Below are 17,360 nucleotides of genomic sequence, written 5' to 3' on the forward strand. Positions count from 1 at the left end.
TAAGTAGACACCTAGCAGAAACAAAGTACCAATGACTCTTACATGTATGAAAAAATGCTCGACTGCATTTAATAACGTAAGAAGACAAATATGTATTAAAACCACTATCAGGTCACATTGACAAAATAAAATAATTTATATTTGAACATGTTGGCAAGGTGTGGGGGAGAGACAGTATTACTGCTGATGGAAATATAAACTGGTATAACTTCTGTGGAGCATAATTTGCAAAAATCTATAAAATATAAAAATGCACATGCATTTTGTACCAGTAATTCCACTGCAATAAATTTATCTTACAGATTTATTACCATGTGTGTGACGTGAGATATTAAAATAATTAAAGATTATTGAGTGTTCAGTACGTGCCAGTCACCGTTCAAGCCCTTTAAAAATATTAGCTAATGTCTCATAATAGCTCTCATAATAACTCTCTGAGGCAGGAATAATTATTCTCTGTTTTTAGAGCTGAAGGAACTAAGGTATGGGGAGGCAAAGCACTTTCCTAAAATAAAACATCTGGTAAGAACTGGACATGAAGATAAAACACAGGTGGTTCAGCTCTAGTTTCACATGCTCTTTGCCACTATAATATGCTACCTCTCAACATGTGAAAAGATATTCATTGCTGCACTGTGTGCAACAGCTATATACCACAAGCAAATATCTATTAATAATAGACTGCATAAATAAATTATAGCATATCCAAACAGTGGAATACATGCAGCATTTAAAAGGAATGTCAAAACTCTTTCAGTAACTGATATGTAAGGATCTCCAATAAATATTAGGACAAGACAGCAAACTACAGAACAATGTACATATTATACTACTACATATGAAGAAATACAATGAAATAATATTATACACGTAAAATCATATGTGCTTTCCCCTGCAGGGAGTACCTCCAGAAGGGTACACAAGAAACTGCCAACCTGGTTACCTGGGAAGGGAAATGGTTGGCTGGGGGACACAAGCGGAATGGACACTTTTCACTTTTGTATAAGTGCACGCTTATCTAGTTAATACAAGTAAGTAATCTCAAAAATAAAATAAGTGGGGCTGGCCCGGTGGTGCAGTGGGCTTTGGCAGCCCAGAGTTCACAAGTTCGGATCCTGGATGTGGACCTACGCACCGCTTGTCAAGCCATGCTGTTGTGGCAGGGGTCCCACATATTAAGTAGAGGAAGATGGGCATGGATGTTAGCTCAGGGCCAGTCTTCCTCAGCAACAAGAGGAGGATTGGCGGCAGATGTTAGCTCAGGGCTAATCTTCCTCAAAAAATAAACAAATAAATAAAATAAGTGGAAAGTAGAAATAAAGAAAAACTGTCATTATCTGCTCTTTTTATTTATTTTATAAATAGGTCATTCTCACAAGATTTTACTTGAAGCAATTATTCCATAGCTACCACAAGTTTGAAAAACACTGGAACAAAGAATGACTAATAAAGCTTAATGTTCTTGGTAAATATGTGAGCATTAAAACTTATAGAAAATAATCTGTCATACCTGATGCGTGCATTACAGTATCTTTTGGCATAGTCAGTCCATGTTCCAAATTTTTGTGGAAAGAGAGCTTCAATCTGCATGAACAGCTGTAACGATACAAGTATTCTCAGTATGTTGCAATATTTTCAAGTAAATTATTATTACTATGATAAATCCCAGTTGAAAAAAATCATAAAAAATGAAAAAGACAATCTACCTCTTCTTCCTCAAGGCTCCTCCTTCCCCTCGTCCTCCAATCCTGCCATCCTGCTCTTCAGGGGTAACTGCTTTCCTTTCCTTGAGTATCCATTTATTTATTTTGTATGCTTATGTAAGCATATGGATATATTCTCTTTTATTCACATGAAGAGGGCCATATTATCCATATACAACCATAATTTTGTCCCCCCAAAAATATCTTAGACATCATTAAAGTACATATATATCTACTTTTACTTACTTTTAAAAATTATACAAGCAATGTATTACTTTAATAATAAAGCACCATTTAAAGTCTGCAAAGCAATACAATATTAAGTAGATGTACTGTAAAATATTTAAACAATCTCCTAATAACGGACATATAGGCTGTTTCTAGCTTTTATGCAGTTACAAAAATTAATAACTTTGGGTAAGTCTGTGTGTGTATATGTGTTATATATAAATAAATATAGGTGTAGGTATAGGTACCTACATCTATCAATCATCTATCTATCCATCCATCCATACACCCATCTGCATTTCTATTAGATGGGTTTGTAGGGTATATTTTTAGAAATGAAACAGTGGGTTTAAGGTATATGCTTTTTAAAGCTTGATAGATGTCACTGTGTTGCACTGTAAAAAGACGGTCCCAATTTACATTTCCATCAATAGTATCATGAAATCTTTTCATTTTTATAACTTTGATAGGCTACACATAGAATTACCTTACTGTTATTTAATATGCTTTTAAAAAAAACCAGTTTTATTGAGATATAATTCATATACCATTTTTATTGTTCATACTTTTAAAGTGCACAATTCAGTGGCTTTTAGTGTATTCACAAAGTCGTGCCTCAATCACCACTATCTAATTCCGGAAAATTTTTATCACTCCTAAAGTAAACCTCATACCCATTACCTGTCATTTACCATTCCCCCTCTCCCTAGTTCTGGCAACCACTAATCTACTTCCTTTCTCCATGAATTTGCCTATTCTAAACATTTCATATAAATGAAATCATATAATATCTAGCCATCGTGTCTGGCTTCTTTGACTCAGCATAATATTTTCAAGGCTCACTCATGTTGTAGAATGTATCAGTACTTCACTCTTTTTTACGGCTGCATTTTGTTTATCCATCCATCAGTTATGAACATTGGCTTTTTTTACACTTTTTGGTTATCATGAATAATGCTACTCTGAACATCTGCATACAGATTTTTTGTGAACGTATGTTTTCAATTCTCTTGGGTATATATCTGGAATGGAATTGCTAAGTCTTATGGTAACTCTATTTTTAACTTCTTAAGGAAGTGCCAAAGTGTTTTCCAAAGTGGTTTTGTTGCTTTACATCCTTTTCACATGACGACATACTACTAAATAACCACTGGGTCAAAAAGAAATCACAAGGGAAATTAGAAATCAGAAAAGACTTTGAGATAAATGAAATTGAGGAAACAACATACGAAAACGTGCGATGCAGTGAAAGTAGTTCTTAGGAGGAAATTTATATCTGTATATGCCTATACTAAAAAGAAAAAACTCAAATCAATAACGTAACTTTCCACCTTAAGATAACAGAAAAGGAAGAGCAAACTAAACCCAAAACAAACAGAAGGAATAACATCATCAAGATGAGAATAGAAATAAACAAAATAGAGAACAGAAAAACAACAGAGAAAAATCAACAAAACCAAAACTTGGTTCTTAGAAAGAACAAAATTGTAGCTAGACTGGCCAAGAAAAAATAGAGAGAAGATTCAAATTACTAAAATCAAGAATGAAAGAGGGGACATTACTATCAACCTCAAAGAAATACGAGGGATTATAATGGAATACTATGAATAAATGTATGCCAATAAATTAGATAATTTAGATGAAATGCACAAATTCCTAGAAAGACACAAAGTACCAAAAGTGACTCAAGAAGAAATAGATAACCTGAATAGATACAAATTCAGTGAAGAGACTGAATTACTAACCTAAAAACTACCAACAAAGAAAAGCTTGGGCCTAGATAGCTTTACCATTGAATTCTATCAAACATTTGAAAAAAGAAGTAATACCAATCTTTTGCAAACTCTTCTCAAAAATGGAAGAGAAGGAAACACTTTCCAACTCATTCTATGAGGTCAGTAACACCTTGATACCAAAACCAGGTAAAGATACAACAAGAAAACTACAGATCCACATCTCTTATGAATACAGACACAATAATCATCAACAAAATATTAGCAAACTGAATCCAGCAACATATAAAAGGATTATATACCATGATCAAGTGAGAGTTATTCCACAAAGCAAGGTTGGTTTACTGTCTGAAAGCCAGTTAATATTATACACCATATCAACAGAATAAGGGACAAAAACCATATGATTATCTCAATAAATGCAAAAAAAGCATTTGACAAAATTTAATAGCCTTTCATGATTAAACACTCAATAAACAAGGGATACAAAGCAACTTACTCAGCATGGTAAAAGAAATCTACAAAAACACACAGGTAACACACTTAAATGTGAAAGACCGAATGCTTTCCCCCTAAGATCAGGAGAAAAACAAGAATGTTCACTCTCACCACTTCTATTCAAAATTGTACTGGAAGTCCTAGCCAGGGAAATTAAGCAAGAAAATGAAATAAAAGGCATCTGCACTGGAAAGGAATAAGTAAAACTACCTCTATTTGCAGATGAGATGTTCTTATATACAGAAAACCCTAAGAAATCCACTGAAAAACTATTAGAACTAATAAGTGAGTTCAGCAAGGTTACAGAATACAAGATCAATATATAAAAATCAATTGTATTTCTATACACTTGTAATGAACATTCTGCAAATGAAATTAAGAACACAATTCCATTGACAATAGCATCAAAAAGAATAAAATACTTAACAAAAGAAGCATAAGACTTATACTGTGAAAACTACAAAGCACTGTTGGAAAATAATTAAAGAACCAAATAAACTGAAAGATATCCCATTTTCATGAATTTGAAGACTTAATTAATATTGCTAAGATGGCAATACTCTCCAAAGTGATCTGCAGATTCAACACAAAACCTATGAAAATCCAAGCTGGATTCTTTACAAAAATTGCCAAACTACAAAAAAGCCATATGGAAATTCAAGGGACTCAAATACCCAAAATAATCTTACAAAAGAAAAACAAAGTTGGAGGACTCACACTTCTCAGTTTCAAAACACCTAACTTAGAATTTGTAATTTTATATTTTTTTTCTTAGAGAGTCCCAAACATCTCCAAATTGTATAACTATCAGGATCCACAAAACCAGGATTTACCCTTGCTTTGGACAGTGGCTACCGTGCAGGAGGGGTGAAAGTACTGGCATGTAATCACAGTGGGACACAAGGGCCTTTATTGTATTGTCAATGCTCTCTTTCTTATAGTAGGTAACCAATGGGTAAGTATTCATTTTACTATTATAATTTAAAATATACATATCTTTTTATGTCTTTCTTAAAAGACATATTTCATCTTTTTTTAATAAAAGTATAATTAATCCTATTATTCAGTGACATAATTTTGGAACATAAGTAAATTATGTAGGTTCCATTCTCCCACTTCCAGTAGGTATCCAAGAGCAAAAAAATGTAAAAGGTAAAGTTGAACATTTTACTATCACTATCCATGTGCTGTTATATGTATCTCAGAAAATTTCCAGGGTGGAGTTCAAAAGCAGAGCATTGGTAATGCTAGTAGAGATGCCCAAGATTTTTCTATGACTCAGTGGTCGTTAATAGTCTTCCCTAGGTTACACTGACCCTGATAGACCTACAGGAGTTTCATCCATCATTTCTTCTTCTCAACCCTTTAATCACTGCATACCTCACCTGCCTCTTAGAATGGTAAAAGCTAAATGGGGTATCAAACAAATGCCTTATTCCTCCATCCTAAGTAGATACCCTATCTGGTCTGCATATAAGTTGTAGTTTCTATCTTTCCAAACATGCATCTTGATGTGAAAGAGGAACAGAGAGAAGTTATGTAAAACAGTATAAAAGACATAAAGCAGATTCAGCTCCAGTCCTAAGGAGTTTATAATGTAAAATAGACCAGATAAATGAAGATCAAGACCACAGAAAACCAAAAGAACACAAATGTGAAGAATATTACAAATTTGTACTATATGACAACATTATAAAAGGAAAAACAGTTTTTTATATATACTTACAAGCATGGCTAAGGTTTACATGTAAACTGATAAAAAAGGTTACAGTAAAAGATATATTTAATCATTAGTAGCTATCTAGAAATTCCCAATGTATGCTTATGGCATTTCAGGCACGTAATTTTAAACTAAAAATTGTAAAACAAGTAATTGATTCAATTTTCTTTTCTTCTTTTTTTTTAAGCCCAAAGTATAAGGATTTTAATACCTCTTCAGGCCTTCCCAAAGCTGGAGTTCCTGTAAGAAGAATGGCTCGTTTGGCTTTCTGTACTACTGGCAGTAAAATCCTGCTGCGAGCTGCATTTCTGGACTTCATGTAGTGTGATTCATCCACTATAACTACTTGGAAGTTCTGATTATTCAATGTATCTATCAAGGTCTCTGCATCTGTGGTTAAAAGACCATAACCCAGAACTGTCACCTTGCTGGTCGATATGCTCCTAGAAAAGAAAATCCATGTACTTTAAAAATATTTCAGTGACCAATTTATTATTAACAACACAACTCTTTGGGAAGAAATACAGAGGAGAAAAAAGAAGACAAGAGGAGCTGGTACTACTGCTGAATCCCAATTTCTCTTAAGATTTTACCATCCTTAAATAGGACAAACCAGAATCCAAATTTTAAAATTTTGGTTAAGCAAACCCAAATTAAATGGTCTTTGGAAGATTTTGACATCCAACAAACCACATTTTACTAGGATAAGAACATTACCTTCTAAGAATATTTGCTTCCACCCACCCAGGATCATGATGGATGCAGTGGATACTCAAATATTTGTTGACTATTCAATGAAGCCTTCCCACAAACAGGATAACAGTGGTTTTCAATCCAGGTGCTATTGGGATTTTGATCAGGAAAATACTTAGCATTGCAGGGCTGCCCAGTGCACTGCAGGGCATTTCACATTCCTGGACCCTCCCACTAAAGGCCAGTAGAGTCCTTGTCATCGTGACAACAGAAATGCCCCTGGCCCTGGGGTGATGACATGGGGAAAAGAAGAGGTGGGTACCATCTCATGCAGAGACATGTTTGGCTAAGGTGATGCCTGATCTTTTGAACTATCTCTATCATTCATACATCTCTAATATTCTTTATCACACTGTTATGTAATTATCCATTTACATATTTATCTCCCTTACTATATCAAAAGATTGGTGACGGCAGGGAATGTGTCATTCATCTTTGTATGTACAGTGCTATGCTCCCGAAGAGTTTGTAGAATGAAATTAGACAAATAAATGCATTAAAATAAAACATATCACTTTTGTATTTCCTGTATCACTAGTGAAAAATACAGGACAGAGTCAGTCTTCTGCAGTTCTCTACCCTCTTAACAGAAAAGTCAGAGCTCCTCAATAGCCAGTACCAATATGAGAATTGCATTTTTTTTCCTTAATGACAACTGCACTTAAAGCCCTGGATAAATCTAACGAATACAGAGACATGAATTTCTTACTGTACTCAAATACCAGAAAAGCCTGCAGAAGAAAAGTATAGGGTTAATATTACTAACTTAGGCATATTGAGAGCAATATACACAAGACAAGGGCTTCAAAGGCCACTGTGGCCTGCCACGTCTTGATTACCGAATAGTCCAGGAAAAACTGACATATTCCCAAAGGACGTATGTGTATTTGTGGTAAATACATGTTGCCGCATGTTGGTATAACCCAAAGCTGTTTTTTTAAGTACCTAGAAGACACTGGGTAATTTTTTCTGCCCTTAGCTGTTATCTTCCAGAAAAGTTATACTCTGGGGTTGTAGTACTATCTAACATATCCCAAATGTTATTCAAACAGAAATACTGGCCATTATTTAATTGCAAGAGTGTATTTCCAAAATAATAATGAAAACTAGCTGACCTAAAGGCTATAAAAGATGATAGAGGAGAAATATTTTAAGAATACTTAAATGTAAACTTTTAAATAAGTTACAGCTAACAAAGTGGGTATAGAGGCCTTAATAAATTCTACATTTTATAAATTCTTAGGTTTTTAAAATTTTATGCAGTTTTATTGGAGGAGAGGAAATTTATTTACAATTATTATCTACATCTTATTTTGACTATGCAAATAGTGTCCAAATTTCCTTCGGCCCAGAAAAATGTATTTCATCGAATTAAGAGTTGCAAAGTTGAAAGAAAAAAGGCCTCCATCTTACTTTGTCTATTCCTCCTTCTACATTCACAAAGGCCAACATTTTTTCTACAAATACTCTTTTTGTTAAAAATCTTACAGAATACAATACAGTACAATAATACTACAATTAAAAAATCTAAGTATTAATAGACATTTATTTCAAGTAGATATACTGCTTTTTATTTGAGGCTCAGAAATTGGTAATTTTGAACTTCTGTAAACACGTAATTTGCATGATTCACCTAGAAACTCAATGGAATAAATTATCAATATTCAAACTGACTGGTTTATTCTAATGGCTAGAAAACAAGAAAAAAACAGTAGTTACACTATTTTAGATTTTTAGTGTAAGGACTTCAAATAATCACAAAGCAAATATTTTCAATATAGAAAATATTAAAATCACAAATTAATATAATAAAGAAAATAAAACTGGTTAATATTAACTTTTACTTATATATAAAACTTGCTCATTAACTAACAAATTAGAAAGCAAAACCCACCATAGTTGCCGGTAATAAAAGTTCACCAAACTTCAAGTTAATCTTGGAAAAGTTGTGAAATTTATTTTTCAACCCGCTAATAGTCAGTTTTAAGTATATTTAAGGTATATATAAAGCAGGTATATTACATGTATCTTTAAAAGTATACATGTTTTATATTTACTTTTAAAATATACCATATAAAAGAGCTTACAATATTAAATATACCATTGGGGTTTAGATATATAATTCATATTTAAAAATGTAAAATAAAATTCTCCACACTACTCTCTTAAAGCTAAATTTTGATCTATAGGTGATATTTCATTCCAAACATTAGTATATAGTAAATACACAGGAAGGCTTTTATCCCCTTAAATATTAAAAAGTTGTTCTTACCCAACATCAGTTTTATTCTGAATAACATTGATTTCTTCCGGACCCAGCTCTGGGATCCATTTCTCTAATTCTTCTGTCCAAGGGTACCTCAGAGATGAAGGGACCACTATTAAAAGAGGCCATTCCTCCTTATAGAAGTAAGCAATGGCAATTGCCTGGATTGTCTTTCCTAGACCCATCTAAATTAAAAATAAACAAATTAATTAAATTAAGGCTAAAATATTTTTAAAGAAAATATTTGAGCATTATTAAAAGAATTTCCCAATGTAAAATCAATTGAATTACACAGTTAATAAAAAGCTCAAGATTATTATGGCCTGTAAAGTTCATTAAGTAAATTATATTATTTTCAAACCATTTGTGATTGGACTCTGATATAAAAAGGACCCTTAATTTTACATATTCCCTATACTGGTTTCAAATAACTTAATTTTATAAAGATGTGTGTGACCATTTTAATTTCTCCTCTCACAGAACACAAGAGGAAATGCCTTACCTATACAGCACCAAATCATATTATGTTAAAGCTAGAATCAGCCCTAAATCATGTACATTTTACAAAAGAAGTAAGCACAGAGTGGTTATTTAGCTTAGTTAATTGGATGCAAAACTAGTAAGAGAGCCCACATCTCCAGTGTCTTCCCACTTTGTTGTTTTCACACTTACATATACCCTGTCTGTACACTATATTCATTTAAAAATTAGTTACTAAATGAATGTTTATAGTGGTTTTGTTCATAACAGCCAGAAACTGGAGACAACTCAAATGTGCTTCAAGCGGTGCAAGGGAAAAAACTTCATGTGGTATATCCATACAATGGAATGCTACTCAGCAATAAAAAAGCAGCAAACTATTGCTATACACAACAACATGAATGAATCTAAAATGCATTTTGCTAAGTGAAAGAAGCCAGACTCAAAAGCTACATACTATATGATTCCATTTTTATGTCATTCTGGAAATGTCAAAACAATAGGGACAGAGAGCAAACACATCAGGGGCTGGAAGGAGGGGGAGGGGGCAGCATAGGGAACTTTTCAAGATGATGGAGCTGTTCTATTATCTTGATTGTGGTGGCAGTTACATGACTGTTATGCATTTGTTAGAAACCATAGAATTCTACACTAAAAAACAGTGAATTTACCTATAAGGGTGAATTATATCTCAATAATCCTGAGTTTAAAAAACAGGAAGTAGTTACTATTGTGAACCATGAGAAAAAGAAAGACTAAAAGACATAGGCCTTGCTTATCAGACTATTCAAAGAGAAAAAAAGACACAGAAACCTAAAACAATTAATTTAAAATTAGCTTTAAATGCTGAGTGAAATTAAGAAAAGAGAAAAAGGGAGTTATGGACTTTTAGCAAGTCTCCATTAAGAAAACGTCGTTTCGTGTATGTGTTTTTCATTTTACTACTACTATTAATGACAACAAAAGTAATCTTAGAATAATTCAAGCAAAATTACATTTATATTCATCAAACTCAAAGAGAAAAGAGAAAACTAATGTGAATTGCTTAGGGGAAAACGTTCTTTTGACTGGAATAAAGACAGCCAAAGAGAAAAATGATGAAATGAAATGTAGGGAGTGATTTTGTTTCTCATCTGGTGTATAGTAAGTGCTCAGATATTATTTGACTGCATGAGTGAATGAATAACTAAATAAAGATCAAGGACTTTAAATTCTCTGGGACAGGCAAGACCCAGGCACAGAAACGGTATGCGCAGTTTTTAAAAACGGGGAGGGAGGTAAACGAAAAACTTTTAGTCCTAGGGCAGTAATATTATTAGTTATCTTTTCAAAGTTTTGAGGCACATAACATTCAAGTATAGAGCCAAAGCTAACTCTAAAAGCTTTTAATATTGAAACAAGATCCAAGTGAAGATAAAAATTATTTTCTACCTACTATTTTAAGAATACAATTGAGTTTAAATTAGGCAGGGCTTGGTAATAGGTTAAGATAACTTAGGAAGGTAGATGCAGACACACACAGCGCCTACATATTCTATTATAAAATTAAATCAATCATTTTACACCTTAGGATTTTATTTCTCTTTCCAAGGAACAGCGTACAACCCCATCTTCAGTCCTACATAGCCAAATTGAAGATTCACCTGATAGTGGCAGACACAGCCCTAGAGAAAACAACAGTCTACATAACTTAGTTTTGTAAATTTGAACCGAAGAGCAATTATGCACCAATATATGGTATAATGACTGCTCTGTTTCCTTGTCCTCACAGCCCTCCAATCCTCAAAGCTGAAACCACTTAAACATCAACAGATCCTGGGACCAACTTGCTTTCACGGATGCAGAAATTTAACAATTACACACCTTTACCTGGTTTGGGGTCATGAGTGTTGCTGCTTCCCCGAAACAACTCTGACCATGAGCCCAGTTCCAGGAACTGAGTCTTCACCTTATTTTGTGAGTGTGGACCATAACACAAACTCTGTGCCATAGCTGTGGGTCCCTGGTTTGGCTTCCTGCTATGGTTTCATAACCCATTTTCCTGATTTCAATTTCTCTGGAAATAGGGGTCTGTTTTGCTTCCCTAATTTTCTGGGAAATAGGATTCTCTCTCTGAGACTAAGATTCTATCACTGGGTCCTTACCTTCTGCTTGTTGCTAAATTTACTTGGTTTCAATCTCCTGTCTACCTGGACTTTTGTGCACTTCACGTAGCGTGACTAACGTGTTCTATGTTGGCCTGCCAGAAACCTACGGATAAACCAGTTATCAACATATCCTAAGCGTGTCTGCTACTGACATCAAAGATGCAGGTCTTCAATAGGGATATTTGGAAATGGGGCTTGAAACAATAGGTAGGAAAAACGTCGGGAAAAGAGAAGCTTTGGATTGAGGATAGGGGAAGAGAGAGGGAACTAGCTTCAGTACAGGTAAGAATAAGAATAATACTGGTGTGCTGGTTATCTTCTAGTTCTCTAATCCTGTCTTCTTGTATCTAATTTGCTATTACTGTATATTAAACCCATTGAATGAGTTCTTAATTCCGGATATGTTGTTTTTCAGTTCTAAAATGTTCGTCAGAATCTGTTTAAAAATATTTTTAGATTCTTTTCAATAGATTAAATTCTCTGTTGAAAGTTTTCATTTTTTCATCTCTTTTGTCCACCTTTTCCTTAATTCTCTTGAATAAAATAATCATAGTTATTTTAAAGCCCCTCTCTGATAACACCAATATCTGATCCCCTGTGGGATCTTTCTATTACCTACTTTTTCTTTTAGTATTCAGTCATTTGGTCTTGTTTTTTCAGCATCCCTTATATTTTCTGATTGGTTTCCAGACATTATGGATGAAAAAATTATAGACACTTTGGATGATGTTATCTTCCTTCAAGCGGAAATCAGGTTAAGTTTTCTTTTGGCAGGCAGATTGCGTACCAGCAGATACCTAATTCCTTCTAAGACTTGGTTTTAGGCTTTTAAAGAGCAGGGTTTTTTCACTTTTGCCCTTATGCCTAGGGTATGGTCTTTAATATTAGGCCATGTTCTAGAAGAGACTCCTTTGGACGATCCTTTTAGGTATGCAGATTTAAAATCTTAATGAGGAACTAAATCAAGTAAAGAAATTCACAGAGGGAAATGTCAGACTGAAATCCTATGTTCTATTATTTATTATTGGGACGGAGGTGCATGTTTCAGCAGAACTATTTCCTTGTTCTTGTAGATTAAGTTATAATATTCTTTCCCATAGAGAGGTTTAGATGTTATGTCTGAAAATTTTTGTTTATTCTTAGATGTATGTGTTTGTGTTCATTCATGTGTTCTTGTCTCATAGGAGACAAGGAACAGGGAACAGACCAGAGAAATACGGACATTCAGGCCTGTTCTTCTCTTTACTCAAGAATGAAGAGGCCACTCTTTGGGAAATATGCTGTCATACTTCCCTGATGGTCTGGCTCTTCCCCATGGATGGGAGCAGGATTTCTCCTGAAGGGAAAACACTGGGATCACGTGAGGCTGGAAAGGAGGTGGGCCTTCGATGGCATCAGGATGGGACAAAAAAATCTTCTATCTCTAAAGACAGGACATTGAGTTGAGAATGGTAGCTGAACTCAAGCAAGCCTGTACTCTACAGCATGGCTGACTGATGCCTACACGGAGGATAGCAAAAAGTGAAGCAGTGAGAAAGCTCTGCAATGGACAGAGAGGCTGTCTACGGGCAAATGCATTTAAGAATAGCCATTTCTAATATTAGTAGTTAACTGTTACACTTTTAATATTGTAGTTTTATTCTTCCCAAGTCTCTAGGAAAATTTCATTAGAAGTCACAGCTTTATAAATGGGATATTATCAACAGGTAAATCTGAGTAAAGAGTATGTTCTTTGTATTATTCATATTCTTGCAACTCTTCCAAATAAAAAGCTAGGGGAAAAAAAGTTACAGTTCTACAACCTAGTAGTAACAGTTGTGCTGGGAAGAATGACAAGAGGGCTGTCCTTTATTTCAAAAGGAGGGGCCAAGAGAAATGATACTAAACTATTTCAGACAGCGCTAAAGGAAGAAAAGCTTCTAAATGCTTTTAAAATTATTTTAGAAAGTCAACATAACATGGATACCAAAACATGAAGGGGAGCACAAAACATAATCAAAGGTCAATCTCACACGTGAGTATTGGTGCAAACATTTTAAGTAGACAATTAAAATACAGAACTCAGTAGATCATTAAAAGAATAACATGACCAAGAGGAGTTCAAGTCCAGGAATAAAAAGACTATTCAACATAAGAAAGTCTGTTATGATAATTCACGATCTTAATAGATCAAAGGGAAAATGTAATATGATAATCTTTAGATGCTGAAAAGACAACTAAAAACATTCAGCTTTCATTTTTGATAAAAGCCCTTTATTAGTAACTATTACTAAAAGGACAATCTCTTCATGTGAGAAAAAGTACATATCTCAACCAAAAAAGTTGTATCATGCTTAATGGAGAAAAAACATTCCTATTAATATCAGAAACAGGTGAAAGAAATGAGAGATATAAATATTAGAACAGACAGCCAAAAATGTATTAGTAACAGATAATGTGACCAAATACTTGAAACCAAAAGAATCAATAGAAAAATGACTACTACTATTGGTAGTAACACCTAAGTAATGCCTACAGAATTTAGGCAAGTGGCTACTTCCAAATCATGATGAAAAAAGTTTGGTACTTTGGAAGGAATAATCAAAATAGAGCAAGGAAACAGAAGAGAATACAGGAACAGGCCAAATACATATGAGGACTGAGTATATGATAGAGGTTGCATTTTTAAGTCAATGAAAAAAATGATTTATTCAATTAATGCTGTTAGGATAATTGGCTAAGAAACCAGAATATGTCCCCTCAAAATATGCCTCTTTGACACAAAAATTATTTTGAGCTGAAGGCAATTAAGAAGCAGGAAATACAGAATAAGCTCCTCCTTTCTGCCTAAAGGCAGGAAGTAAATTCTCCTTTTACTAAAGACAGACTAGAGGAATCTGCACACCAACCTAGTTAAACTAATCCTTATCTTCCTAGCTACTTCTTCACCATTTACTACCCCTAGCCCAAACCCCTTTGTCTTGTCAATTCTTCACAAATTTGTTGTTTCTTTGTCTAAATTTCATGCTCTGTCACTTCTTCAGGTCTTCGTTCTCTTGTGAAGGCTCCCATGTACACGTAAAAATTCAAAAAAATGTGTATACTTTTCTCTTTTTAATCTGTCTTTGTCGGTTAATTTTCAGACACACCCAGGGACCCCAAGAGAGTCAAGGAAAACTTTCCCTCCACTACACTAACCATTTGGAAAAATAATAAAACTGGGTCTTTGCCTCACCCCTCACTGTAAGATAATTTCCAGATAGATTAAAAATTTCCATATTTAAAAAAAAACACATAAAAGTGATAGAAAAAGATGGGTAAAAAAAAAAACTCAGAGTAGACATTTTTATTCATTATACCAAATCCAGAAAGCATAAAGGAAAATTCAAATAGAACTAAACAAAAATTTAAAATTTATATATCAGAGAGCATAAAACAAATGGAAACCAAATTAAAAAAAAATTTTAACACAAATGACGAAAGGCTAATCAATTTATGAAAAGCTCCTACCAAAAAGAAAAAACAAACAATCCAATAGAAAAATGGAGAAGTGAACAACCAACTCACAAAGAAAGAAATATGTTCAACAAATATCGAGATGCTCAATCTCACTCATAATCATAAATTAAAAAATCAAAACTATGAGAAACCATTTTGCACCTACAAAGTAAGATTAATAAAAACTAAAGATTTGGTAACATGCTGGTGACAGTTTGGGGAAACAGGCACTTGTACAGTATTGTGGGAATAAATACTGATCTGACTATCCAGCAAGTCCAACGCTTGGAATGGAATTTTTTCAGGGATATACTTGCATAGTACACTAAACCCGTAAAGAAGAGACAAGTTAGAGAAATTATGGTACATCTATACAATGAGATGATAAGAGATTTTCACATATTGAGGTATATGGGGTAACTATTCAGGTTCAAAACCCATTCAGCTTGAACTAAAGAAGCCTGACTTATGGCCCATCAAACATACATTGTAGATCAGCTGTAACCACATGGCACCACTCATCAAGCCATGCTGAGGCAGCATCCCACATGCCACAACTAGAAGGATCCACAACTAAAAATATGCAACTATGTACAGGGGGGCTTTGGGGAGAAAAAGGAAAAAAATAAAATCTTAAAAAAAAAAAGGTAAGAATACATACTTCCCCTCCTATATCCTATTGATAATGCCCTATTGGTAACCCTGGTATTAGTCACTTTCCGGATATCAGAGTCATATTGACCTACTAATTTGCAACTGAATACCTCTTTGCAACTTTGGTGAATATACATCCCGGGCGTGTTTAATGTATGTTCTTTGTTCTAAAAAAGTATAAGACTACTGAAAAGCATGTTTCTCCAGAAGGCTTTCTTCCTTTCTGGAAAAGGCCTTTCTGGGTTATAATCCTCACATTGGCTCAAGTAAAACTCACCTATCTCTCTTATCTATAGACAGTTATTAGTTATTTTGCATTGATATAGATATTATGTAATCATTTTTTAAAAATGAGGTAGATCTATATACTGATATAGAATGATTGGTAAGTCTCTTGTTGCAAAATAGTATATTGAAAAGAAAAATAGTATGGTAAATATGATCCAGTTAATATTCAGAGAAAGAAAAAGGGAGAAAAATAGAGAAAAGAAGAGGGGAAGGGATGGAGGGAAGAAGGAAGGAGGGAGGACAGAAAGAACTATTAGCAGTCACCATTGGAGGATGTGACTGTAGGGATAGAGAGGGAAGGAAAATACAAACTTTGATACTGGGTATCTACCCAAACAACTTGAAATCAACAATCCAAAGTAACATATGCACCCCTATGTTCATTGCAGCACTATGCACAATAGCCAAGACATGGAAGCAACCCAAGTGCCCATCGACCAATGACTGGATAGAGAAGGTCTGGTATATAAATACAACGGAATAATAAACAGCCATAAAAAAAAGACAAAATCATCCCATTTGCAACAACATGGATGGACCTGGAGGGTATTATGCTAAGTGAAATAAGCCAGACTGAGAAAGACAAACACCCTATGATTTCACTCATATGTGGAATATAGACAAACACATGGACAAAGAAAATAGTTCAGTGGTTACCAGGGAAAGGGGCGCGGGGGTGGGCATAGGGGCTGAAGGGGAGCACTTTTGTGGTGACAGAGGAGAAGTAATGTACAACTGAAATTTCACAACAATATAGACTATTAAGAACTCAATTAAAAAAAAAAGAAAAAAAGAAAGAAGGTCACTGAAGGACAGAAGCTATGCTGGGAGAAGCATTAGGGGCCCAGGGATGGGGGTCGCTTGTGGAGAGGAATTCCTGTGGAGACGAGGGGAGTTGGGTAGTGGGGCCTCTGACCTTCCTCTGGATGTAGGTCCTAGTTTGCTGGTTTTGGTAAAACTAAGGACAAGGAAGAGCCACAAGTGGTGAGTCGCACCCACAAGATAATCATTTTTATTGTGTCTTTTTGTTTTACACTCTACCAGTCAAATCTTCTGGTCAGGAGATCTTTTTTTTCTATTAATTAACACTCCCTATTTTTAGAACTGTTTTAGGATTACAAAAAAAGTTGAGCAGATAGCAAAGAGAGTTCTCATATTCATTCCTTCCCTGCTCATGGCTTCCCCTATTATTAACATTTTGCATTCACGTGATACATTTGTTACAATGAATGAACCAATATTGATATGTTATTGTTAACAAAAGTTCATAGTTTTCATTAAAGTTCACTCTCTTTTACAGTACTATGAATTTTGACAAGTTGGTGATGTCACGTATCCACCATTACTGTGTCATACAGAATAATTTCAATGCCCTAAAAAATCCCCTGTACTCCACCTAATCATTTTTCTCAC

At 34.3% G+C, this 17,360-nt stretch overlaps 1 protein-coding gene across 4 annotated transcripts in view; it reads right to left on the bottom strand.

Annotated features, from left to right (window-relative positions):
* Positions 1-17,360, bottom strand: part of ZRANB3 (zinc finger RANBP2-type containing 3) — a 216,390-nt gene that overhangs the window by 92,195 nt on the left and 106,835 nt on the right. For 2 of the 4 annotated variants that reach the window (XM_014849507.3, XM_070507579.1), the window contains exons 4-6: positions 8,908-9,086; positions 6,094-6,325; positions 1,511-1,596 (exon numbers count right to left, since the gene is read on the bottom strand). In XM_014849507.3, coding sequence (XP_014704993.1) covers positions 1,511-1,596; positions 6,094-6,325; positions 8,908-9,086 — 497 coding nt within the window. The remainder of the gene's footprint in view (positions 1-1,510; positions 1,597-6,093; positions 6,326-8,907; positions 9,087-17,360) is intronic. The other 2 variants (XM_070507577.1, XM_070507578.1) reach the window with 2 other exon arrangements.

Source organism: Equus asinus, chromosome 4 (assembly GCF_041296235.1).
Source record: "Equus asinus isolate D_3611 breed Donkey chromosome 4, EquAss-T2T_v2, whole genome shotgun sequence".
Taxonomy (NCBI): domain Eukaryota; kingdom Metazoa; phylum Chordata; class Mammalia; order Perissodactyla; family Equidae; genus Equus; species Equus asinus.